The following is a 26,015-nucleotide window of genomic DNA, read 5'->3' on the forward strand; positions in this document are numbered from 1 at the left end:
AACAATAAACATGCTGAGATCACACATATTCCCTATAAATTTCAGCCAACTGAATAATGATAATAATATGATCTTTTATAGAATTACTTGCAAAAAAGCCTGCCATTTTCCTACTAATATCCTCATTGAAGAAGACCTCCAAGCATGTGTAGATGAATTTTATAAAGATTGTGTATAGACAGGAAAGTAGACAACAATTTGATAGTTGTTGATATTTTCTCTATTAGTTTTTTTTTTTTTAAACTCTCTTACCTTCTGCCTTAGAAGCGATACTAAGTATAATTTCCAAGGCAGAAATGTGGTAAGGGCTAGGCAATTGGGCTTGATCTGCCCAGGGTCACACAGCTGGGAAATGTCTGCAGTCAAATTTTAACCCAAGATCTCTAGTCTCTAGGCGCTTTATCCATTCCCTAGCTACCTAGCTACCCCTCCTTTTTTTTTTAATAAGATCCAAAAAAAAAATTTCATGCTTTTACTATGTTCCTTCTCTTATGAATAAATCCCTCAGTATTTTAAGAATTGTTAACACTAGCATGGATCTCTTCTAGCTATATCTGATCTACTACAAACTGCTTTCCCCATCTTTGATCTCTCTTTTTTTTTAAACCCTTATCTGCCATCTTAGAATCAATACTGTATATTGGCTCCAAGGCAGAAGAGTGATAAGGGCTAGGCAGTGGATGTTAAGTGACTTGCCCAGGGTCACACAGCTTGGAAGTATCTGAGATCAGATTTAAACCAAGGACCTCCTGTCTCTAGGCCTGGCTCCACTGAGCTACCCAGCTGCCCCCTTTCTTTGATATCTTTAATGCCATTTCTTTCTCTTCTATGAATGTCTTTGTCACCATGATGTTAGTTAGAATTAAATCCAGTGGCTTTACTATCCTTGAATGGTGAAAAGTATGCTATTCAAATTTTTTCAGACTGTACTTTGTCTAAAAAGGTATGAATCATCATGAAAAAGAATAAATTACTAATAAATTTCTACCACACATGAGAGTGAGATAGAAGAGATTCTTCAGTCCTCTCGGGTAAGGAACCCAGTTAGGTTAGTTAGTTAAAGGAACAACTGGGTTAAAGGAACCAATTCCTTGGAAATAGTGGAAAATCAAGCAGAAATAGTCCATTAGTATAATACCCCCTTCCAATTCCTAGACTTTAGCTTCACTATTCATTTATTTTTTTAATTTTGAATATTTTCCCATAGTTACATGTTTCATGTTCTTTCCCTCTCCCCCAAACCTCCCCCCCCCCCCCGCTACGTGGCCAAGACACAATTCCACTGGGTTTTTACATGTATCATTAAGACCTAGTTCCATATTATTGATAGAGTTATCGTTTAGTGTCTACATCCCCAATCATATCCCCATCAGCCCATGTGATCAAGCAGTTGTTTTTCTTCTGTGTTTCTACTCCCACAGTTCTTCCTCTGAATGTGGCTAGTTTTCTTTCTCATAAGTCCCTCAGCCTTGCTCTAGATCCTTGCATTGCCGCTAGTAGAGACGTCTGTTATGTTTGATTGTACCACAGTATATCCGTCTCTGTGTACAATGTTCTCCTGGTTCTGCTCCTTTCACTCTGCATCAATTCTTGGAGGTCATTCCAGTTCACGTGGAATAATTCCTCCAGTTTATTATTCCTTTGAGCACAATAGTATTCCATCACCAGCAGAAACCACAATTTGTTCAGCCATTCCCCAATTGAAGGGCATCCCCTCATTTTCCAATTTTTTTGCCACCACAAAGAGTGTGGCTATATTTCTGTACAAGTCTTTTTCCTTATTATCTCTTTAGGGTAACAACCCAGCAATGGTATGGCTAGATCAAAGGGCAGGCATTCTTTTAGTGTTCTTTGGGCATAATTCCAAATTGCCATCCAGAACGGTTGGATCAATTCACAACTCCACCAGCAATGCATTAATGTCCTAATTTTGCCACATCCCCTCCAACATTCACCACTTTCCTTTCCTGTCACATTAGCTAATCTGCTAGGTTTCACTATCTATTCAATTACTGCTCACAAGCCCCCATTTTCTCCACTGACCCTTCCCCTGGGCTATTTAGAATTGCATTGTCAAGTGATAGCACAGCAATGCCATTAGCTAAAATAGAATGTCAGTTATAGAATGAGATAAGAATAAGCAAATATCCTTACTCCCCGTTCCCAAATTACATCCTCCCAATTTCTAAAGAAATATAGGTTATAAGTCCTTAGCTCTCCTTCCTATACCATTTTATCAGCTGAACATCACTAGCTAGTAGAACATGCAATCAAATTTTCAAGTCCAATATCTCAATATTCCTTATGCTACTATATCATGGTGCCATAGCAACCTAGGGGACAATAAAGAGTCATTAGCAATTTGCCTAGAAAAAAAACACCAGTAACCTGAAGGTTTGAAAGGTGCTTTATCTCTATGCCAGATCTGCAATTTTGACAATTTGCAAGATTGATAATTTGCAACAACTTCTCACATTAGATTTTCACTGCACAGTGCAAATATACCCCTCTATCCAGAATCTATGCCAGGGTAAGCATTGTTCTTGTGGAAGATAGAGTTCTTCAATCTGCTGTCAATTTGGTGACATGTTTTCTCCTTGAAAACTAGATCTCCTAGAACAGTGATTCACAAAGTGGGTGCCATCGCCCCCTGGTGGGTGCTGCATCGATTCAGGAAAGCGGTGATGGCCACACTTTTTTTGTATTACATTCTATTCTGAGTTCAATAAATAGTTTCATAATTTCCATGTGGCACTAAGTAATATTTTTTCTGGAAAGGGGGGGGCAGTAGGCCAAGAAAGTTTTTGGGTAAAGCATAGCAGATGATAATGCTACCCCATGCAGACAATGATGAGAGAGAATGGACTTACAAACCCACCTTTCTAACATTCCTTATACCAGACTAAGTCATTTGTGGAGAAGTAGAGCTGAGAAGACTCAAACCTATCTTCCTTAGAAGTCTGAAAGGTTGTAGCTTGGGAAATTGCATTAAGAACACCCACTGCTTGATTTTTATCTCTTGTAATACCTCTTGTATCCTACTTTAGTATATATGCTCTTGCATTCCTGTGATAAATATATATATATATATATATACATATATATGTATATATGTATATATAATAGAATTAATCCTGACTGGTTGAAAAGTCAGTGGAAAAATGTAGCCTTTAGTGAACTCAAACCAATTCCAGAGCCTGAATATGGCAGTATGGTACCATATTCAAAAGTCAAAAAATGACATGTAAATGCACTATTTTTTTCTTTAAATAGGCCAAGAAAAGAGAAGAAATTCTTCATCTGTTAAGAAAACAAAGAGAAGAAAGAATAGAGGTGAGACTAATTGAGAAATGTACACGAACTTGCCTAGAGAGACAGCCTATAGTAAATGTTTTGTAATAGTGTCCAATTTTTTTAAATGGGTAAAATTCAGTCAATGTAAGTCAGGAGCAGTAGCTAGGGAAAAAATCTATTTCATATATATCTAAGTCAAATTTTTCTTTTTTAGAAAGAACGGTTTTCTCGTCTTCATAAGCCAAAGGCCAAAGTACCCCCAATAAGGTAAGTTTAAACCTTTCAAAATAATTTCTTCCATTTCTAGTACCCTAGTTAAGGATGCATTTTAATATGGAGGAATGGAAAGAGAACACTTGGCTATGAATCAGAAGACTAGTGTTCAAGCATCAGTTCTGGCTCTTATTATTTGTATGCACTGAGGTATTTGAACCATCTGACTTCTCTGACCTCAATTCCCTCATCTGTAGAATAGGAATATTTGTACCTCCATTCTCAGAGAACTGAAGAGGAATATTCTTCCCTATTGGAAATCCATTGCTGGGACTTAAAAGGAATGTTTTGCAGGTTCAAATCTGACCTTAGACATATCATTAACTGTATGTCCCTAACTAAGTTACTAAACTCCACTGCTACCTAGTCCTTAGTGCTCTTCTGCCTTCGAACCAATACACAGTATTGATTCTAAGATGAAAGATAAGGGTTTTTGTTTTTTAAGGTATTAAATGACTTGTCCAGAGTCATATAGGAGTCTTCCTGGCTTCAAAGGTGACTATAGACTCTTTAATTTGGTGCATTAAAGAGATGACATAGCTTCACTAAAGATACAAAAGTGAGCTCCAAAGGGGAGGCAGGAGCAATAAAGAAAAGAACATTAAAGCAATATCTATCTCTTCAAATTGAGCAACAATTGATTCCCATCCAAACTAGGGCAATGCCCACACCCCAACTAGAAGCAGCTAATACCACTGAAGTGTGACCAAGGAAAAGCTATTAAAATCCAGCTACAGCTAAAATACAGCTACAACTATAACTTTCTCCCCTTTTTACTCTCCACCCAAGGCCCAAATAACATTTTTGATTGGCGAATTTGGCAAGTTTCCAGTCTTCTCCAGGTACCCTAAAAGACCATGACAATTCTACTTTCCCTAAGGTTGCCTTCAAGAATTGTGCAGAATATATTCCTATCTCTTACTTATTTGGAGAAATAACATTTTAAAGTCTAAAATACCCTGAAGTTGCTAAACAGCCCCCAATTTATCCTTAATGTTCTGCATTGGTGTTCAAGTAAACTATATTGGAATTTTGTAGGAAACATTAGTAGGTAGTACAAGTCTAGGAGTATGCTATTTCTAAGCAGTTGGAAAGGTGGAAATAGAGATAATCATGACTGACATTTATATAGTGTTTTAAGGTTTGGAAAGTTGTTTCTTTTTTTAAACCTCCCGTCTTAGAATCAATATTGATTCTAAGGCAGAAAAGTAGTAAGGGCTTTTCTTAAGGGTAAAGGTAATGGGGGTTAAGTGACTTGCCCAGGGTCACACAGCTAGGAAGCATCTGGGACCATTTTTGAGTCCAAGACCTCGTATCTCTCTAGCCACTGAGCCACCTAGCTTCCCCCTTTGCAAAGTCTTTTGTAAAATACACTATTTCGTCTGGCCCTCACAACAAACCTATAAGTGCTACTGACATTATTATTGCCACTTCGCAGATGAGGAAGCTGAGGATGAGAGAGAAGTTAAATGACTTTGTGCAAAGCTAGTAAGTAGTTAGTGAGAAGGATTTAAATTCAAGTCTTCCCAGCCTCCAGTTCTTACAGCCTGCCTAATTGGTGAAGCTAGCCAAATGTCATTTTCTACAGAGTATTCTAATAGCTCCAACAAGCACAACCCAGATTTATTTATCACTAGTTTTGTACATCATGTTCCTCATGAGAATCCTTGAGAATAAATAGGTAAGGTGTCTTGTTATCCCCATTTTACAAATGAGAACTGATGGATCTCCTACAGAACCCTATGGCAAATAGTTGACTAGGGAAGAGAAGAAACTAAAGTCAGAAATGTCATCTAATCTCTGAGGAGGTGTCATGAAACAATTTCCTTAATCCAAAAAAGGTGACCTCACAATTGAGCTTTTCTCAATTGTGACAAAACATTTGTTAAAAAATAAAATAAAACAAAACAGGAACCTTGCAAACATCCCAAAGGGTGGGAAGGAAGGATAATTTGATTTATAAGTAGAAACTATTCTTTCATTGATGAGAAAATCTGAGCATTTCAGATGGCTTTGTAAACCTTGAAAAAATGAAAATTAAGGTCATATGTTGGTTTATAGAAGACAGACAGTAGAATCAATAATGATCAGTGATCCCCATTCATAGCTCATCCTGGGAAAGAAGTTATCTCATTAATTAATTACCATTCAGCTTTTGTTCTCATCAGGAAACTAGAATTTTAAGCATTCTTTTTTTTTTTTCTGTGATTCCTAATGTCTTGTCAATGTGTTTTTAACTTGCACATTGCTGAGTCTGGGCCCTCAGAGATAGACAGCCCTATCCTATCATATTTATTACAAAAGAATTCATGGATGCTGAGTTTACAATGGTTTCTCATAGCGAAATATCTGGCTGGCCTTACTGAAGGTGGAGTCCTCACCTATGTGATGGGTTCTGAGGGCTTTCCCTAACAAAAGAACAAAAACAAAAACAACAAAATCAAAGGCATCTATAATTAATGATCCAATACCTGGAATTAATCATGATGCCTTCAGGCCACTGTCTTTTAAAACCCCAATTTAGTTACTACCAGTTCACTTTCCCCTGAAATCAGAGACCAGAAGCACTAGGATGGGTCAGTGTGGATGGAGAAGCCCAGGAGGCCCAGAGACAGTGTGTAGATGTGGCTGGTGTGGGATGGGAGGAGGTTGAGAATCAGTCTAACCTTATAAATCACAAAAGGGAAAACTGTTCTAAACTCTCCTAAGCTCTCTATACTTGCTCTGATGGCCCCAGTGCCTTTAAAAGAGCCCTTCATTCCACAGTTAGAGATAAGGCTTACAATGTGAGCCCTCTGGGGCTAGTATAATTCTTCACTTCAATTCACACTTGCAATTGCCATCAAATCCCTTCCTAGATGAAGGTTTTGATAATGTGTTAGAGACTACAAGGGCGCTGGAAGCCTGAAAAAAAGGGGGAAGTGTGGTGATGGGCAGAGAGGGGGGAAGAAATGGAGATGGACTTCAAGAACACAGAGAAGGGCATTAGGCATGCTAAAAGCTTACATTTCTTACAGTGCTTGCTCATTTAGACAGTCCTTTCTTTCCCTCAGTCCTCAGACACAGGTAGATCAGGTATTAATACATTTTACAGATAAACTAAGGCTTAGGGAAGGAAATCCAATAGTATCATTAGAACTAAGATTGGGCTTTAGAAGTCTTTTTAATTCTCCGTGTAGTACTGAAGCTGGGTGGCAGTGTGGATAGAGAACAGGCCTGAATTCAGAAAGACCTGAGTTCAACTCCAGCCCCAGACACTGACTGTGTGTCCCTGACCAAGTCACTTAACCTCTGTTTGCCTCAGTTTCCCCATCTATATAATGAGGATAATATCTACTTCCCAGGGTTGTTGTGAGGATCAAATAATTGTAAAGTGATTAGCATAGTGTCTGACCCATAGTAAGTGTTAAACAGATGTTAGCTATTAGCGAATATTATCAGTTCTTTAGCATCTTTCCATCACACCTGCAGAGTCCAGAGAGCTATGATCTTGAACAAGTTACTTACTTCTCTTGGCCTTGGCCTCTTTACCTGTGTGAAGGAGTCTTCACTAAAGACTGTCTCTAAGCTCCCTTTGAGTCCAGTTATTACAAGGCTCTACGCCACATGTTTTCCCAGGGCTGGCCCTGACTGTTATCTACATGTTACTATTGAGGGGATCATTTTTTGACATTGATCATAACCTTACACATCTCTAAGCTTGGCATAAGAATGAATGAGATAAGGATAATTGTCCTTATATTGACCTGTGTCAAAGGAGTGCAGTTAAAGGGGGCAGCTAGGTAGCTCAGGAGAGTCAGGAAGACTTGAGTTAAAATTTAGCCTCAGACACTATTCTCATGACCCTGGGCAAGTCACTTAATGCTGTTTGCCTTAGTTTCCTCATCTATAAAATGATCTAAAGAAGAAAATGGAAAATCTCTCCAGTTTCTTTGCAAATAAAACCCCAAATAGAGTCACTTAAAGTCAGACACAATTAAAACAACACACACGTCTATGTCATATATCCTTAACAAAAAATGAAAAATTCAGTTAATCATCCAAATATTTCATGAACAGAATTTAATTTTTCATTTTTCAGCAAGATAGCATGACATAGTCTGGAGGTGGTCTATACTTCTTATCTATAAGGGTTGTGTCTTTCTCCCCCCACCTAGAGGATATGGTGTTGTGGAGGAAAACTTGAACAAAATCCCCAAAGGGAGAATGGAAAAGATTGCTAAATGACCTTGGGCAAATTACCCTCAGTTTCCCCATTTGTAAAATGAAGGGTTTGGGCTTGATCTTTAAAAACCCTCTGTGATTCTATGCACTATATTCTTGTGGGCAAAACTAGTCCAGCTAAAAGATTCTTTGGGTCTGATGCATAACCACTGCTATTCGAATAGCAGCAACTGGACTCCTTAAACCATGCAGGGCTAAATCAGATCTTTCCTTTGGACCAGTTGTGTTGCTAAAAGTGTGGCTACCTAAAAATAAACCACATTCTTTCCTAACTTGGACATTTTCTTAGCCATTTGAATCCTTAAATTTAACTCTTTTTGAATATGGACATATATTCTTTCCCTCTCCCTGAGGAAAGCCATTTCAACCCATTGTGAGTAATCTCTTTTTTCTCTGTATTCCTAAAGTGCTTCTTTTCCTAGAGCATTCATTTGGTAATCACTTCTAGATTTCCAAAATAGTAAAACTGGAAGGAACTTTACTATGTGAATTATCTAGTTTTACTCTCATTTTATGGTTGGAAAAAACTAGGACCCAAGATAAGAGATTTGCCAAAGGTCAATACAGCTAGATGGTGCAGTGGATAAAGCCACCGAGTCTGGAATTAGGAAGACCTGAGTTCCTAACCAACTTTGGACACTTCCTCACCACATGACCCTCATCAAATCATTTCATCTCTGCCTCAGTTTCCTCATTTGTAAAACAGAGATCATATATCTACCTTAGACTGTTGTTATAAATATAGAATGAGAAAATATTTTGAAAATTCTTAGCATAGTGTCCTGGCACATAGTAGGTAGGCTCTTTGATCAATGCTTATTCCAACTATCTCAGACTCAAAGCATTTTCATCTTGGTAGGACCTGCCAGAGGCTGCATTCTCTTAGCATGGTCTCTCTAACATAATGAGAACTCAGAATAGGAGCTGAATGAAAAATAAAAGAAATCTCAAATTGAAAAAATAATCAGTCTGGTAATTGGGGCTGTTTTACCAGTGAATTAGATCCAATCAGCATCAAGAGAGCTTTAAACACTGGAGCTGGTCCTCCAGTTCTCAATTTTGGGGATAAGTATAGTTATTGCCTCTGAAATCAGGCAAAGAAGTTTGAGTTTTCTATATTTCCTATGATTTGTTAACATACTGTAACTTAGCATGTACTTTTTTTTTTTTTAAACCCTTGTACTTCGGTGTATTGTCTCATAGGTGGAAGAGTGGTAAGGGTGGGCAATGGGGGTCAAGTGACTTGCCCAGGGTCACACAGCTGGGAAGTGGCTGAGGCTGGGTTTGAACCTAGGACCTCCTGTCTCTAGGCCTGACTCTCACTCCACTGAGCTACCCAGCTGCCCCCTTAGCATGTACTTTTAAATGATATATGAAAATACAATCTATCCAACCCCCTCCCAAATAAATAAATAAATACTTATTCCATTCCCTTCTCCTAGTAAGGAATGACCCAGGGTTCAAATCTGAGTCATATTTCCTTGTCTAGTGTCCTTTTTCCACTCCATTATGGAACAACAGCTTTGACTTTATGACGCTTCCTCTTGATTTGTTATTTAGTTTTCACATGCTCGTATTTTTGTCCCTCAACTTGATTATGAGTTCTTGGAGCAACGCTATATCTTGTACTTGCTTTCTATCCTTCCAGTACCTAGAATATTTAACTGGAATATTCCATACATTGTCATTGGTTGACTAGTAATTTTTATAACTTGTGGCAAGAATTAGACCAAAATACACCCTATGCTGCATGCATAGATTTGTTAAAGTTTTAAAAGCATCTCTATAAAAGTATAAAGGCCACATATGATTAGAATCCAAATTCCTATCTTCACTATTTCAGAAAGTATTTTTTCTAAATTTTTTTATTGTTGTTGTTGTTCTGCTATTTCAATTGAGTACAACTTTTTGTGGCCCTAATTGGGGTTTTCTTGGCAAAGATACTAACGTGGTTTGCCATTTCCTTTTCCTGCTCATTTTTATAGGTGAAGAAACTGAGACAAATAGGGTCAAATAACTTGTCCAAGGTCACATAGCTATGAAATGTCTGAGGAGGGATTCGAACTTAGGTCTTCCTGTCTCTTCAGTTCAGTGTTTTATCCACTGAGCTACCTAACTGCCAAATAAAAGATGATTATAATTAAACTTGTCTCCTCTCACAAGAAGTCTTTAAGCAAAGGGTATATGATCACTTGTTGGGTATTAGAGGAGGAAATTTTTGTTCAGGCAAACATTGTATGAGATGGTCTCTGAGGTTCCTTTCAACTGTGACATTCATTTTATGAAATTATTTTTAAGCAGAGTCAGCCCTAGGTACAATTGTGGCTTAGCACTGACTCCTCTTTCTATGACTCTCCCTGATTCTGGTCATTTTTAGGAAGAAAGACCTGAAAAGCTCTTCCCTAACAAAATTTCAGTAACTTTACATTACTTCTTCCTAAGAATGTTTGCCTTTAAAAGATATAGAGGAGGAACAGCTAGGTGGATAGTTCTGGTTTAAATGTAGCCTCAGACACTTCTTAGCTGTGTGACCCTGGGCAAGTCACTTAACCCTGATGACCTAATCCTTATCTCTCTTCTGTCTTGGAACTGATCATCAAATCCAAGACAGAAGATAAGGGTTTATTTTTTTTTTTTAAGGATTTCACTTAGTGTAAAGGAATTAATGGCAGAATTTCAAGCACTGTGACACTTTGGTGAAGAGAAGGTATTTCAGGCTTAGAGGAGCCTTCTTCCCATGTTCCTCAAATAATACCTCATAACTTGTTTTAATATTTCATATACAGAACCACAAGGTCTGAACTTGTTTCCTGGGGAGATTTCTGAAATATCTTTTCATAATGTAAAGTGTGTGTTTCAAGCTACAGAAATGATGTTTACCGGAATTGACTTATTACTTCCAACAGGAGAGAGCGCACAGAATCGGAAATAATGGATGAAGAAGAAGTGAGGGCCTTGAATGCTGAGTGATGGTGAAGGAGAGTAATCTTGTTTTTGGAATTACCCCCATACCACATGATGGCATCTCTTTTCAAGTTCTCTTTTTGTTGTTCTGGGTTAAAAGGCAAATGAAATACATTTACAAATAAACTTTCATGGTAATTTGCCAAATTTCCATGTACTTATTTGTATCTCCTCTACTATTTAATCACAGCTACACTTGATAATTCTGTCCCTTTACATTTTCTCCTCCATTTACTTTTTTGTATTTCTATTTGAAGTTTATGATCATAATTGCATATTTGGCCACATTAGGTATGTCAAAGGCACCGGAAACAGGTGTTGTAAGAGGAGCTCCAACTTGGGAGCCATCGGGAAAAACAGACAAGAAGGAAATGGGAGGGAGAAGGAATGCTGGTATCTCCAAAATGCCGCCTCAGCACTAAAAGTTTGAAGCCAAAGTTTCACTGTTTGTTTTTGTATTGCCTCTTCCCAAGATTGATCTGTCAGGTTAGCTTAGAACAAATCTAGAGTCTGTTTCATAAAGCAGAGCACTGCCAGACCACTGAACACTCAAATCACCATGCAAGTAGCTTGAAATTCATACCTGTGAACCCCATACATGCTAAGTGATATGTATGAAAATTTCCCAATGAAGTCAACTTTCCAAAAAAAAAAACAGTTGTTTTGTCTTGAAGTTGTTGGGTTTTGGGGGGTAGTTGTTATTTTGGTTTGATTTTTAGTTTTCCTTTAGAATTAAAATGTTTCCTCATCACTAACACTTTAAGATCCATACTCCATACATTGCAAAAAAGTGTAGCTGCCATATGGCCAATATAGGTCAATTTGAATTTGGGGGAAGATATGTTTATTTCTAAAAGTTCTGAAAATATACTAGACTGCTTTCATTTTGTAGGCCCTTGAGATACTCCCATATCACATGTGGCCTCTCAGAAAAACTACCCCAAATTCAAGCTAATGTATGGATCTATATCTACTCCAAACCAGAGTTTAGAGGCCCCCAACAATATGTTAAGTTTTATCAGTCAGCCAAAGGATAGAGTTAACTCAAAAGCAGAGACTTTTGCTGAAATAACATAAGTGGCAGTACCCCACCTAAATCTAAGGTGCCTTCTTCCATAGTTATATTCATTATCAGTGGGAAACGTGGAACCTACGCACAAGCTTTTAGAGTACATCCTGAGAGAGCCTTCCCATTGACCCTCCCTTAAGGTGAGGCAGCAAGGGTTTGAAGATGGATAAGAGTGATGGCAATTGATTTAAAAAGGTAAATGTCAGGGACCTTACAAAAAACTTCTGTTACTCCCCTATGACAGAGAAGGAAATGGGGCATAATTCAGTGGTGGTCTTAACGAGTGGCTAGGAGGGTCCTACCAGATGAGTTGTCTGCTGTATTAGCTAGAAGCTGATAGAAATAACAGGAGAGGAGAGAGAAAAAGAACCTGGCTACATTTTGTCACTGATGCTTATAACTTCCTGCTTCTTATTTGGGATTTGTGACCCTTTCAAATAAAACCAGTATTTCTAAGCCATGTGTTCAGAAATACAAATAAATGCTCAGGAAGACAAATAAGTAAAGATGTAGTTCCTGCCCTCAAAATAGCTTATAATGATCTACAAAGGAAAACTTAACAGGACCCTCTAATTAATTGGATTGTGGAATGGGAGAGAAGAGAAAGGAATGAAAAGTGATACCAAGATTTAGAGCCCCAGCGATTAGAGACTAATGGTTTCTATCTTGGGCAAGTCATATTGCCTATGTGAGCCTCAGTTTCCTCCTCTGCAATGAAAGGATTAGTCTTCAGTCAATAAACATTAAGTGCTTACTTTGTGCCAAAAACTTTGATAAGTACTGAGGAATATATACATATATATGTATGCACATACATATATATAAAAGCAGAGTCCTTGCTTTCAAGGAGCTTTCAATTTAATGGAGAGGGAGAGTGTTGGGGAGAAATCCAAAGGAATGCAGCCAAGTGGGAAATGATTAGACTAGAAGGCCTCTGAGAATCCAGTTCTAACTATGAATAACTAGTGGCAGAAATAGGAGAATGTGAAAAGGGGGCTGGTTTGGAGAGGAAGTAATCAATTGAGTTCCATAGCTCAGTAAGGAGGGAACATAGGTACACCACAATCATCAATTGGCTTTGGGCCATATTTAGGCCAGCCTGATGAAGGCTGTCTGGTAGTTCAGGTCAAGATAGGAGCAAAATAAGATACTTAGACCATCTAACATAACAGAAGAAGGTTAATCACTGCCTGACATATGGTAGGTATTTAATATTGATTGATTGAAAAGGATACCCAGCAAAGATATAACACTAGTCCAGGCAGATACTTCCTCTTTACTGTCTCCCAAACCCCTCCTCTTTATTCAGGTTGGATCTAGAGAGAGTAGTCAACAAGGTTGGAGGCCACTTACAAGTCTTGGGGACAGTTTCCTTTCTTTGGGGGGGGGAGGATTTTATTTTAGCCTATAATCTGGAAACCCCTAGTAGATATTATTTCTACCAAAGGATGACTTGTTCCTTCCTCTGATCCCAGAAGTACTTTTTCCTGCCCACCTACATCCTACCCCTAATTTGAGAGTTGGACCTTTTTGCATTCAGATTTGGTTTATAACTTTTTTAAAAATTCTTTTTGGGTATACATTTGATGAGCATGAACAGGAATAAACATTTCAATAAAGAACAAAAAGCATTATGAAACCATGAATTTATTACTAATTACTTTTAAACAAATTAAATTCAACAAGTAAAACTATCTTTGTGTTCCCCCTCTGAACTGTTTATTTTTCTGCAAATTTTTATTTTATCGATGCTTTTTTGCACCTCTATAAATATCCACTAACATATCCCTTCCCAGCCCCCCCCCCAGTAGTGTCATCAAGTGGTTGAGAAATAATTTAGTGATTTTGAGGTATAGTTCCAAATTGCTTTCCAGAATGTTTAGACAATTTAATTCATAGTTCATTCAGTGCATTAGTGTGCCTGTCTGCCCATAGCCTTTCTGTCTTCCAACAAAATTTTGCCAATCTGATGGTTGTAAAATGGAATGTTGGAATTCTAATTTTCATTCCTCTTCCTCGGGAAATAATATGAACGGTCCATTTTTTTCAAAAGAAGAAATGAACACTATGAACAACCACATAAAGAAACTCCAAATCGCTAATAATAGGAGAAATTAAAACAACTCTGAGACCTATATCCACCAGACTGACAAAGGTGGCAAAAGAGGAAATTGGCAATTATTGCTGAAAATCCAAGAAAGAGCTAGTATTGGCTATGTTCCAGCAAGAAGCCTTCTCTAATGAAATAAATCAAAAATCAATTCTGCTCAATTCTCATGGTTCTTTTGCAAACCTCCCTCCCCCTACAATTTTTTCAACATCTCTCTCCACAGGAACCAAAGGACTAAATCGTTTGGTGCATGCCTTCTAGTAAAAAGGCAGAGTAGAGTATATATATATATATTCTTCATGCAGCCAAAATGTGCCCAGATCTACAGGACATACTCTAACTCAACTTCCCACTATACTTTGTATATATTTTGTCCTTCATAAACAGAGAGACAGATAGACAGGCAGGCAGGCAAACAGAGGGATGAATCAGAGAGAATCAGATTCAGAGAGAGAGGAGAAAGAGAGATGAGATAGACAAAAAAAGAGACAGAGACAGAGAGAGGGTTAGAATGAAGCTACTTGAGAGCATGGATTGTTTGGGTTTGGCATATAGGCAATGCATTGCACATATGGAGTGCTTAATAAATAAAAATGCTTTTTTAAAATTGAATTTTAAGGTAATCCTCACTTCTAACTACAGTAGGAACCGTCTATTTCTTTGAGTTCCCTATTAGAGGATCAGCACCTTTTCAGACAACTCTGTTGGGAAAAGTGGACCAGACTTGTAATAATTGTGTTTGAGTCCATTTCCAAGACTTACTGGCAACTGTGTGACTGGTGGGTCACAAGTTCTATTAGCTTCAGTTTCCTCATCTATAAATTAGGGTTACTGTTAGTTGGGCCACCTAAAAAATGATTTATATACTTGAAAGTGTTTTAGAGGGGCATACGTTTATATGTGAGCTATTGAAATTTGCAGATCTTGAGCAAGCCTTTTGATTTCAAGGCAAAACTGCTCCATTGGAAACCACATCAACCTTAACTTAGCGATTTTTCCTACAAAATTTCTGAACCCACCTTGCTGAGTTCGGTTTGTCCAAGCTTTTTTTTTTTTTTCCTCTATCTTTATCGATCATCTTTTTCTGAGCTAGCCAGCCACCTTCGAAGTTCCCATTCATCAAATAAATGAGACGTTCTTAAAGAGTTTAGCATAGTGCCTAGGACATAGTAGAGGTTTAACGTTTGTTTCCTTCCTTTCCCTAAGCCTTCCCCTTCCCGTCCAAGGCATGGTCTGGGTCAGCTCATGCCCACTGCCCTCAGTTGGTTATCTCCTCTGAATGTCGTCCACCGCAGCGCCTAGGAGGCAGTAGGAAGGAAGAAGAGCTCACTGGGGAAGAAGGCTTGCTCTATTGAGTTCCTCTTTAGGAAGGCCGAGTTGCAGCCGTTTCAGAGCGGCTTGTGGAAAGCAGAGGAAGTTCAGAGGAAAAGGAATTGCCTGCCCGGACGTTGCTGCAGTTTTCCAAAAGTGACTGGACTGCGGCTGAACCCGTTTTCTCTGAGGCTACTGCCTGGGATTTGCGCTAGAAGAGCTGTGGCCCACTGCCTGGGGAGGGCCGTAACATGCCTCTGTCCTCCGAGAGGCGGCCCCGGGCTCCGTGCCCGGGAGAGGAGGGCTGTGTGGGGGGCGGGCCAGCCGGAGGGGCTGCCCTCCTCCCCTGTGGTGACGTTCCCGGTAGGGGCTCTGCTCCTTCCAAGGCTCCCTCACAGTGGTCGGCTGTGGGTCCCAGGAGATGCTGCTGCTGCTGCTGCTGCTGCTGCAGCAGCCTGACTGCACTCCGCACAGCTGTTGAGGGCGCCCCTCATCCTGGGGCCATGCAGCCCTGGTCTGTGCAGCCCCGGGCGGCGATTACGGCGCTCCTCACCGCAGTCTTGGCTTGGCCGCGGGAAGGAGGGGGCCGACTCCTGAGTGGTGAGATCCCTGCTTCTACCCGTCCCGGAGGTTCATAGCGGCCTGTCCCCACTACTCCTCTGCCCTGGCCAAGCAGCCTAGGCTTCGTAGGGTCTGAAAGTCCTCTGTGCGAGGATGTGGTGGGTAGAGTGGAATTGGGCTTTCTCCTGATGTGACACCCTTTCTTTATTCCATAAGATTCCCTTTTCCCGTCTCTGGAGGGTCTATAAACCAGGTAGGGCACTTGTGCCCAGGGGCTCCTTTCAGCCCCCGGGGTCAACCCTGCCCTTACTTCGGGGTAGGTTCCCCAAACCTACTCAAGCAACCCCTTGAAAGGCAGGCAGGGCGCCCCCTTAGCATCACTTAGTTCCGTTGCCCGTGTCCCCTGGGATTTGCCTTAACTCTTGAGAAGTGTACAAAGCGGTGTGGGAGTGGGAGAGGCAGATTCCTTCCACTAAAATACGTGTGCCTAGAAATTGGGAAAGCGCTAGAGTTTACTGGGAAACAACCCCGCCTGATTCCCGGGGATGACTCGCTCTCTTTGCTTCCTTCCTCCTGTCGCTTCATTCCAGCTTCGGACTTGGACCTCAGAGGAGGTACTGTACAGTGCTCTGGCTTCTTGCCTTTTCCAATATAATTTTGCATGCCGTCGGAGTGGAGGGTGGGGGAGGAGGAGGAGGAGGAAGAGGAGGAGGAACATAATTCACTTTACTCAGATCTCCTCCATAGAAGCTGGTTAGACTGGCAACCAGTGCTGGAAGAAAAAGAAAGAGGTGACAAATGCTTTGTCTTTCAGTTATCCCTAGCCAAACAGACCCTTATGCAATTAGCCAAATTCCAAATATATCATAAGTAAACCAAAATCATTTGCTTTATGTTTTGAGCTGGGCAATATGGTTTGAAATAGGGAAAGATTTATCTTTATAAGATATATGGTTGGATCCATATTTCATAGCTTTCACATTTTCATATCTTCAGGGGGAAAATAGCTAGATGGTTTATAAATCAGTAGAGGTGTACTGACTTCTTAGGCAGGAGAAGAGGACTAACGGACTAAAAGTCAGGAAGCTGTCCCTGATGATCAAGGGCTGTTCTAGTTTGGATTTAGATGAACAGTTTTTATTCCCTGAGCCCACACCAGCTGGCAGCCAGGATGAGTGTCCCAAGTAAAGAAGACTGGGGAGGTAAAACTGAATTAAGAATTTAGAACTTCCTTGGATAATTCATAAACATACAATTGAAAACTGACTGCATTCAGCTTCCATTTCAGTTTGTTACATTTAGGGATTAGCTGGGCCTCTTTCTTCTGATTCTTTCCCTCACTCCACCTCTCTGCTTTTGGGAAATGTCAAAGAACAAACTCCCATCCCATGTATAAACCTTCAATTCCACAGCAACTGGAAGATGCTAATATAGCTCATCCTTGGCAAAGCAACTCATGCACTGACACAGCATGATGTGTTCAGAATTACACTGGCCTGGTGGCCAGAAGAGCTGAATTCTAATCTCTCCTCTGCCATGCAAGTCACTGACCTTTCTGAGTGTGTCTTCTCATGTATAAAAACAAAATTGTTGTGCCAGATAGCTCCTAAATTCCCTTCTAGCCCTAACAATTTGCTTTATTGTTGAACCTAGCTCATTCTTATAAAGATCTCTACTGAGAAGTAGTATCAGAAGGGAGTTAGAATAAGGCAGAACTAAAAGGGTTTGGGGCAGGGGAGGTGAGGTCAGGGGAGCACATTGCACATAGAAAACAGAAGAGCCAATTTAAAATGTGGTTCCATTATTTACCAGGTATGGGGCCTTGATTAAGCATCTTTATTTCTCTAAACCTCAATTTGCTTTCTCGTAAAATGAAGGATTTGTTCTAGATCAGGAGTTCTTAATCTTTTATGACTGGCATTCTTGTAAAACCTATGGACAGACCCCTTCTTAGAAAAATGTTTCATGGTCTATACTCATAATAATCAGCTACTGGTGCAATGGATAGTAGACTGAACCTACAGGCAAGAATTCCTGGGTTCAAATTCTGCCTCAGATACTTCTTAGCTATGTGCACTTTCTAGCAAGTCACTTAACTTCTGTCTGCCTTAGTTTCCTCAACTGTAAAATAAAGATGATAAAGGCATCAACCACCCAGGATGCTGTAAAGATAATATCTGTAAAGTGTTTCACAAATTTTAAAGTATTCTATAAATATTAGTTATTTTAATACAGAGAAATGATAGATTTTTAGCTAAAGGTTAGTGAAAATAAAGATACCGTTTTCTCCAGCTTCCTAAACTCCCCGAAATCTGTTCATGAACCCGGGTTAAGAATCCCTAATCTAAATGTCTCAAAAAGTTCTTTCCAGTTCTTAATCTGATGTGCAACTCAGATCAGGTCCTTGTTTAGTGAGATATTGAAGGAGAGGGGGCAATTAGGAAGGAAAATTAAGAGGTTGCTAGAGGGCCTGTGGGTTTCACTTTTTAGTCTATGGAGATTGATCTATCCTTGGCACAGATAAAGGATTTGGCTGCACGTAAAGCAACTTGTCCTGGTTTTTTGGGGAGATGAGTTAGTATGATTGAGCAGTGCTGGACTACTCTTGAAGCAGGTTAGGGCAGCTAGGTCAGTAAACTATGAATTTCCTAAAAACAGAAAGAACTACATTGTGGAAACAAATTTCTTTCCTTCTCTCAGTGGCTGTAATTTATAATGGCACATAAAACCTTAACTTTTATATTACATGGCTTTGATCACTTTGAAAAGACTTTTTTTTTCCTTTTTTGCATGCTCTTGGAGTAAAAAAATCAGATAATTGTGTCAGGACGTAGCAACATTTTAAATATATTGATGTTTCAATTCTGTGCCCCAGGATGTGGCAACCATTAATGATATCTTTTTTGTTGCTTATAGCTCCTTATTCATAATAGTATATGTTAATACTTATATTAATTATTATGATAATATAGCAATTAATTTAATCTAAACATAAATTATAAAAATTAAAAATAATAATTAATATTAAATAAATATGATATCAGTGCATCCAGGATGGACTTCTGCTCTCAGTCATGTAGTCCTTAGAGCAAGGTGAGGTTCCTTTCAAAACAGAACAAAATTTCAGGAACTTACTCACTTCTTCCAGACATTACCACCAAGAGCTAGTAAGGCATTCATGCCACAGATTTTACACTGATGACAAATTTCCCAGAGGGTCAGTGTCCAGTCAGTAGAAGTGACTTGGGAACTTAGGACTTTTCTGCCTGTCTGTCAAATATAATGATGTTTCAGTAAAACAGCATGAGATAGAGGAAGAGCACTGTATTTAAGTTCTAAAGTCTCAGTTTTCTCATCTGTAAAATGAGAGGACTGGTCTAGGTGGCCTCAAAAGTCCTTTCCAATTTTAAATCAATGATCATATTGTTCTTTGATAAAGACATGTGCAGAGAGCATGAGGCCCGGAGTCAGGATCTGGGTTCAAATTTGGCCTCAGACACTTCCTAGCTGTGTAATCCTGGGCATGTCACTTAACTCCAATTACCTAGCCCTTACCATGCTTCTGCTTTAGAACTGATACCTAGTATTGATTTCAAGACAGAAAGTAATATATTTTTTTTAACTTTTATTAATATTCATTTTTAACATGGTTACATGATTCATGCTCCTCCTTTCCCCTTCAACCCCCCCCACGCCCCCCCTACCCATGGCCAATGCGCATTTCCACTAGTTTTGTCATGTGTCCTTGATCAAGACCAATTTCCAAATTGTTGGTAGTTGCATTGGTGTGGAGAAAGTAATATATTTTTTACAGATTTGTTCAGGAGTATTATGTCAGTGAAGGATGAAGCAGAGTCCTCAGTAGAAGAATTTCTATCACTTAATTTTTATTTTTATAAATATCTTTTGTTTTTAGCATTACCTTTATTGCCAAATATATCTTTTCTCACTCCCTTGCCCAGCAAGTCATCCTTCATAACAAAGAATAAAGAGGAAGGAGGGTAAAAGAAGTTCAGAAAACTAAGCTACGCATTAACTAAGTGTGGTAGTATATGCTGTATTCTAAACGCATAGTTCTCCACCTCTGCGAAGAATATGTTTTCTTGACTCTTCTTTGGAGACAAGTTTGGTCATTATAACGGCACAACATGTAGTCATAAAGTCATAAGATCAGAGATTTAGAGCTGGAAAAGTTTAGAGGTCATTGGATTTAACTCTTTCATTTTACAGATAAGGAAACTGAGACCCAAAGAGACTAAATGTCTTTCCAGGGTCATACAGCTAGCAAGTGTCCAAGGCAGGATTTAAACCTGAGTCCTCCTGATTTGTAGTCTCCTAATTTATCTACTGTACTTGTTGCCTTTAAGATTTTTTTTTGTTCTTTCAATTCTGTTTCTATAATTATTGTGTATATCCGACCAATAAATCAATCAACAAACATTTATTAAGCATTTATTATGTGCCAGGCAAGCACTGGGGATGCAAAGAAGTCCAAAAAAATAGTCTCTCCCTAGTTCTGCCTATTTCATTGTGTTCCGATTCTTATCAGTCTTTCTATTCTTCTGTAAATTCTTCATATTCATTTTTTATTTAAAAAAAAACCCTACCTTCTACCTTAGAATCGATATGAAATATTAGGGGGCAGCTGGATTAGGAACCAGGCCCAGAGAGGGGAGGTCCTAGGTTCAAATCTGACCTCAGACACTTCCTCGATGTGTGACCCTGGGCCAGTCACTTAACTCCAATTGTCTAGCCTTTACTACTCTTCTGCCATGAAACCAATATGCAGTATCAATTCTAAGACAGAAGGCAAAGGTTTTAAATAATATATTTATGTGAAAGCCACAGTGCTAGGTGTGAGGAGGTGACAAAGAAGAGGGGGATATAAGTAGACCAAATCAAACAATCCCTACTTAGAAATGGGGACAACGAAGATATGTACAAATTAAAATTAAAGTCTACCTATAAATGCATTTCCGATTCTTCTTCATAGAATGGAGGACACTGTGCTCGACTTCTCAGTGAGCCTCCAGACTCAAGAAATCATTAAGCAGATTCATTCATTTGGATGCGTCAGAATCTCCTGAGACTCCACAGTGTCACTAAAGGGAGAACTGGTTCCCTTTGGGTGAGATGGAGAATGTCCTCCGTCTGTGCCGATTTCAAGGAATAGCCATTCTGCTTTTCAGGAATCTAATGGAATGAAGTCGTGTTTCAGAACCCGAGAGATAGGGTCCTGACGCAACGGAAGGGGGAGACTTTCAGTCCCTGCATCCCTAGCCTGGAGATGTAAGCTCAGGTTATGAGTCAGCAGCGCTGGGCGGCTGCCAAAAAAGCAGATGAGATCTCGTCAGGCTATATTCAGTTCAGGTCCTCTCAGCAGGTGTTAGCGCCGGGCTAAATGTTGGGGACCGAGGCTGAAGCGTGACCAGGACCCTGGCCGCCGTGGAGGACCTCGCCTTCTAGATGGAAGATAAAATGCGCACCTATGTAACGCCGTTCTTGGCGGAATGGGAAATGGGCAAAGAGATGGGGAGGGAAAGTCATAAATGCCCGGAAAGGGAAGAGAAGAGTTCCTCTTAGTTCTGTGCCGGGCAGAGCACCTCGGAAGTTTCATTCCCTCTCCTGTACACCCCATTGTAGAAGGGACTCGGAGTTTGCCCAGAAGGGCTCAGCCATGGGGGTGGGGAGACCCGCCCATACATTAGATGAGGTTTGGCCGAAGATGCTAAATGTGTTTAGCCTGAAGGAAAGAAGACTCAGGGAAGGGGCCCGAGGTAGCACAGTAGATGGAGAACCAGGATCGGAAGTGGGAGCCCTTGGTTCCAATATGGTTCAAATCTGGTCTAGGATATTTACTGCATGTATGAACCGTGACAAATCACTTGACCCTGTTTGCCTCAGTTTCTTCCTCTGTAAAATGGTGATAATAATAGTCTCAATCCCCCCCCCCCCCACACACACACACAGTTGTTTTGAGTCTCAAATGAGATGATAACTGTAAAGCGTCTGGCACATACTAAGTGCTATATAAATGTTAGCTTTTATTATGATTACCCATTAGCGGGAAATCAAGTATGTCAAGAATTTTTTAAACAAATGCAAAGAATTGTATTTGGCATTCTGCTATACAGTAGACACATGAAGAAAGGCAAAGGCAGCTTCTACCCTCAGGAAGCTTACACTCTAATGAAGACAGACTACAATGTACACACATGATGTATGCCTGTATACATAGATATCCTATAAAACCAACTGTGTACAACCAAAATGTGTATGGATGCAGATATAGCCTGTAAATACAACTCCATACAAACTAGGGAGAGAGGATATACATATGTAAGATATATTTATATATACATATACATATATATATATGTGTGTATACATACATATCTGTCTATGCAATACAACTATGTACAAACTATATCTAGGCTATACATATATTTGCTTTATATACATATATGTGTCTCTGTATAGACAACTAGGTACAAACAGGTAGAGAAGGAGAGAGAGGATATACACATGTATATTTATAGATATATAACTGTATAAATGAAATGTGTATCTTTAGTGGGAAGTGTATATATACATAATATATAGGTATACATCTTTTTTGTATATAGTTGTTTGCATGTTGCCTCACCTCATTAGTTTTACACACACACACACACACACACACACACACACACACACAAAATTGAAGATAATCCCAGAGGGAAAGTAGTGCCATTAAGGGGGATTGGGAAAGGCTTCTCATAGAAGATGGGATTTAGCTGGGACTTGAAGGAAACCAGGGGGTGGCAGCAAGAAGAAGAAAATTCCAAGTGTAATATCAAGTAATATGCAATGAAGAGCAATTAAGCCTGAGTTACTAGTTTCAAAAAGATGTGGGAGGACTCTAAGGGATAAAAAACCTGAGCTTATAGGAAAGGGTCAGGTTGTGAAGGGCTTTGAAAGCCACTAGTTTATTGTCAGGGGTGGGGAGATGGAATGGAGAGACAGGGCCAGAGCCGCACTGTAGGAAGACCTCTGACAGCTGAGTGGAGGACCGAATGGTTTAGAGGGACTTCACTGAAGCAGGGGCATCAGCCAGAAGACTTATAAGAGTAGCCTTGTCAAAAGAGAGACAGCTTTGTCAAAAAAAAAAAAAAGAGAACAAGATTTATGCAAGAGGTGTTGCAAAGGACAGGAATGGTGATAGATTTCTGCAATCAAGGAGCAGTACCCAACCTAGAAGTGAACTTGATGAGAACTCAGTGAAAGGAGAAAAGGAACCCATAGTAGGAGGAGGTGGGGAGTTGGAGAAAGGGGTCGACATTAATCCTGAGAAGGCTAACATGGTTACTGTCTAATTTTGAATCAGGAACATCCCTTGTAAAACCTCTGAGCACTATCTCCCCTGCCCCTACCTGGAGCTATTGAAGTCAGTTGTATGAACTTCTCTTCCCAGATATATACTTTGAAATTCTAAAACCAGCTAATTTCTTTCTCTCTAGGGCAACGAATCTGTCGGGGAGGGACCCAAAGGCCATGCTATAAAGTTGTTTACTTCCATGATGCCTCTAGAAGGGTCAGCTTTGATGAAGCCAGTATGGCCTGCCTCAGGGATGGAGGCCAACTAGTCAGCGTTGAGTCTGAAGATGAACAGAGGTTGATAGAAAAATTCATTGAAAACCTCTTGGCTTCTGATGGTGACTTCTGGATTGGTCTCCGAAGGCGTGAGGAGAAATTGGGCAACAATAGCACAGCCTGCCCAGATCTATATACATGGACAGATGGCAGCACATCCACATTTCGGTAAGAGTATGGAATCCAAGGCAGTGAAAAAAAAAAAAAAAGAAAGAAAAGTGATGCTGCTGGAAAGCAGTGGAAAGGCTATTTTAAGAATGACGTGTATGTATTATATAAATACATATATTTTACATATGTGTAAATATGGATATGAATAGCACCTATCTCCCAGAGTTATTGAGAGTTTCAAATAAAATAGTAAACCCTTCCTACAGTCCCATTTTTCTTATCCCTTATAACCCTCCCACATACCCTCTGAACTAATGACTTTAGTTTCATCACTCTTCTATCTTTTGACTCCATGCATTTTCACTGGCAGTCTCTTGGAATTCTCTTCCTCTTCACTTCCACTCCCTAGCTTCTTTGAAGAGCCAGCTAAAATCCCATTTTCTACGAGAAGCTTTTCCCAATCTCCCTTAATGTTACTACCTTCCCTCCAAGATTTTTTTAAAAGTTATTATATATATAAATACATATACACATATGTATATATATAAATACTTATACACATATGTATATATATGTATATGTATATACATATATATATAATGGCTTCCATACCCAATACCCATTGGGATATTGTGAAAATGGGAAGATCAAGATGGTATCACTCTCATTTTATCTAAGAAATTCAGTAGGGTCTGATCTCTATGGCTTTCATAAGATTTATAGGGTCATCTTCTGGTTCTGGTGATAGAACTAGAACCAATGAAGTGAGATTTATCATAGATGAATAGATTTGAGCTTAGTTTTTGAAAATACTCATAATAAGGCAACTATATCATCTTCCTGAATTCAAATCCAGCCTCAGAAACTTAATAATTGTGTGACCCTGGGCAAGTCACTTAATTCTCTTTACATCCATTTCCTCATCTGTAAAATAAGCTGGAGAACTACTCCAGTATCTTTGCCAAGAAAATCCCAACTGGGATCAGGAAGAGTGGACACAGATGAAACAACTGAACAACAACAAAAATGAAATGAGCTGCTTTGTAAGGGAGTGAATTCCTTGTCACTAGGAATGTTCGGGCATGCTTCAGGTAGCATTTGAGTTAGAAAACCTCTATGATCCCTTCCAATTTTGAGATTGCATTATTCTTCCACATCCAAATGACCCACAGAACTACCAGGATGTCCTGGTTTCTCACCTTTGCCAGGACTAACTTTTCTCTTTTCCCGCCTTTTTTGATCATATCAAACTCCAATGAGAAGGAAGTCTGCTTGCTGCTTACCTGCTCAGCTAGAAATAACTGAAATTGGGAAAAACATTCCTATATATGACTCTACCCCTTCCCCTCCACAGCCTGCTTATTAGCTGTTTGCTTTATAAAATATTTGCTTATTTGTCTTGCCCCAAGGGAAATGAATTTTACCTCTGCTGCTCAGTTCTGGGAATGCCACCCTGGTTATTAAAGTTTAGTGAAATAGGAACTTATCAAACTTTTCAAGGTGAAATAAACTATTTGTCTTTCCCACCTATATGATCAGGAGGTCAGGCTCTGAAGATCTGGGTTCAAATCTCAGTTCTATTATATATGCATGACCTTAGGCAAGTCCCTTTAACCACTTTGGCTTCTGTTTCTGAATCTGTAAAGAAAAGGGGGTGGACCTAGATCTAGAATCTCTGGGTTTGGGGGTTGTTTTGTTTTTTGTTTTTTGGGGGTTTTGGGGGGTTTTCCAACTTAATTTTCAGATTTGTTAGACAGAAGCATGTAATGGTGGATAAAGAGCTGACCTCAGTGACCTAAAGCCCTGGGGTCCAAATCTTAGGGGGCAAGTCATGTGATCGCTCACTATCTCCAGCAACTATAAATTCCAGAGAAAGTGTCACTCTCTTTAGTTGAGGAAGTGATATTACAAGTCTGGTCAAATTCAATTAGCAGACACGCTGTTCAATATCAAAATGTATTATAAAGCAATAATTTTTTTTAGCTGTTCTAGGAAAAAAAAATCAGTGAAATAGGATAGAAAATCCAGAGAGATAAGCAATTTGTACTTAAAAAAACACTAGAGAATAGAATCATTTTTCAATTTAAGAAAAAAAAACTCCTGGGAAAACTTAATGGTATATTGTATGATTTTAAAAAATTGTTTTGGAACCATTCTTGCCACCATCTATCAAAATCACCTCAAGGGGGCAGCTGGGTAGCTCACTGGATTGAGAGCCAGGCCTAGAGACGGGAGGTCCTAGGTTCAAATTTGACCTCAGATACTTCCCAGCTATGTGACCCTGGGCAAGTCACTTGACCCTCATTGCCTACCCTTACCATTCACTCTTCTGGCTTGGAGCCAATACAGTAATGACTCCAAGAAGAAGGTAAGGGAGGGAAGAAAGAAAGAAAGAAAGAAAGAAAGAAAGAAAGAAAGAAAGAAAGAAAGAAAGAAAGAAAGAAAGAAAGAAAGAAAGAAAGAAAG

The 26,015-nt window shown here is 39.4% G+C and overlaps 2 protein-coding genes across 2 annotated transcripts in view; both read left to right on the forward strand.

The window, feature by feature from the left end:
- HOATZ (HOATZ cilia and flagella associated protein) overlaps positions 1–15,460 on the forward strand; it is a 39,290-nt gene extending 23,830 nt beyond the window's left edge. Inside the window, exon 4 of the mRNA XM_044669018.1 lies at positions 15,302–15,460. Within this exon, the coding sequence (XP_044524953.1) occupies positions 15,302–15,460 (159 nt within the window). The remainder of the gene's footprint in view (positions 1–15,301) is intronic.
- Positions 15,461–23,403: 7,943 nt separating this feature from the next.
- Positions 23,404–26,015, forward strand: part of LAYN (layilin) — a 21,809-nt gene continuing 19,197 nt past the window's right edge. The window contains exon 1 of the mRNA XM_044666305.1: positions 23,404–23,612. Within this exon, the coding sequence (XP_044522240.1) occupies positions 23,498–23,612 (115 nt within the window). The 5' untranslated portion in view covers positions 23,404–23,497. The remainder of the gene's footprint in view (positions 23,613–26,015) is intronic.

This window comes from Gracilinanus agilis, chromosome 3 (genome assembly GCF_016433145.1).
Source record: "Gracilinanus agilis isolate LMUSP501 chromosome 3, AgileGrace, whole genome shotgun sequence".
NCBI lineage: Eukaryota > Metazoa > Chordata > Mammalia > Didelphimorphia > Didelphidae > Gracilinanus > Gracilinanus agilis.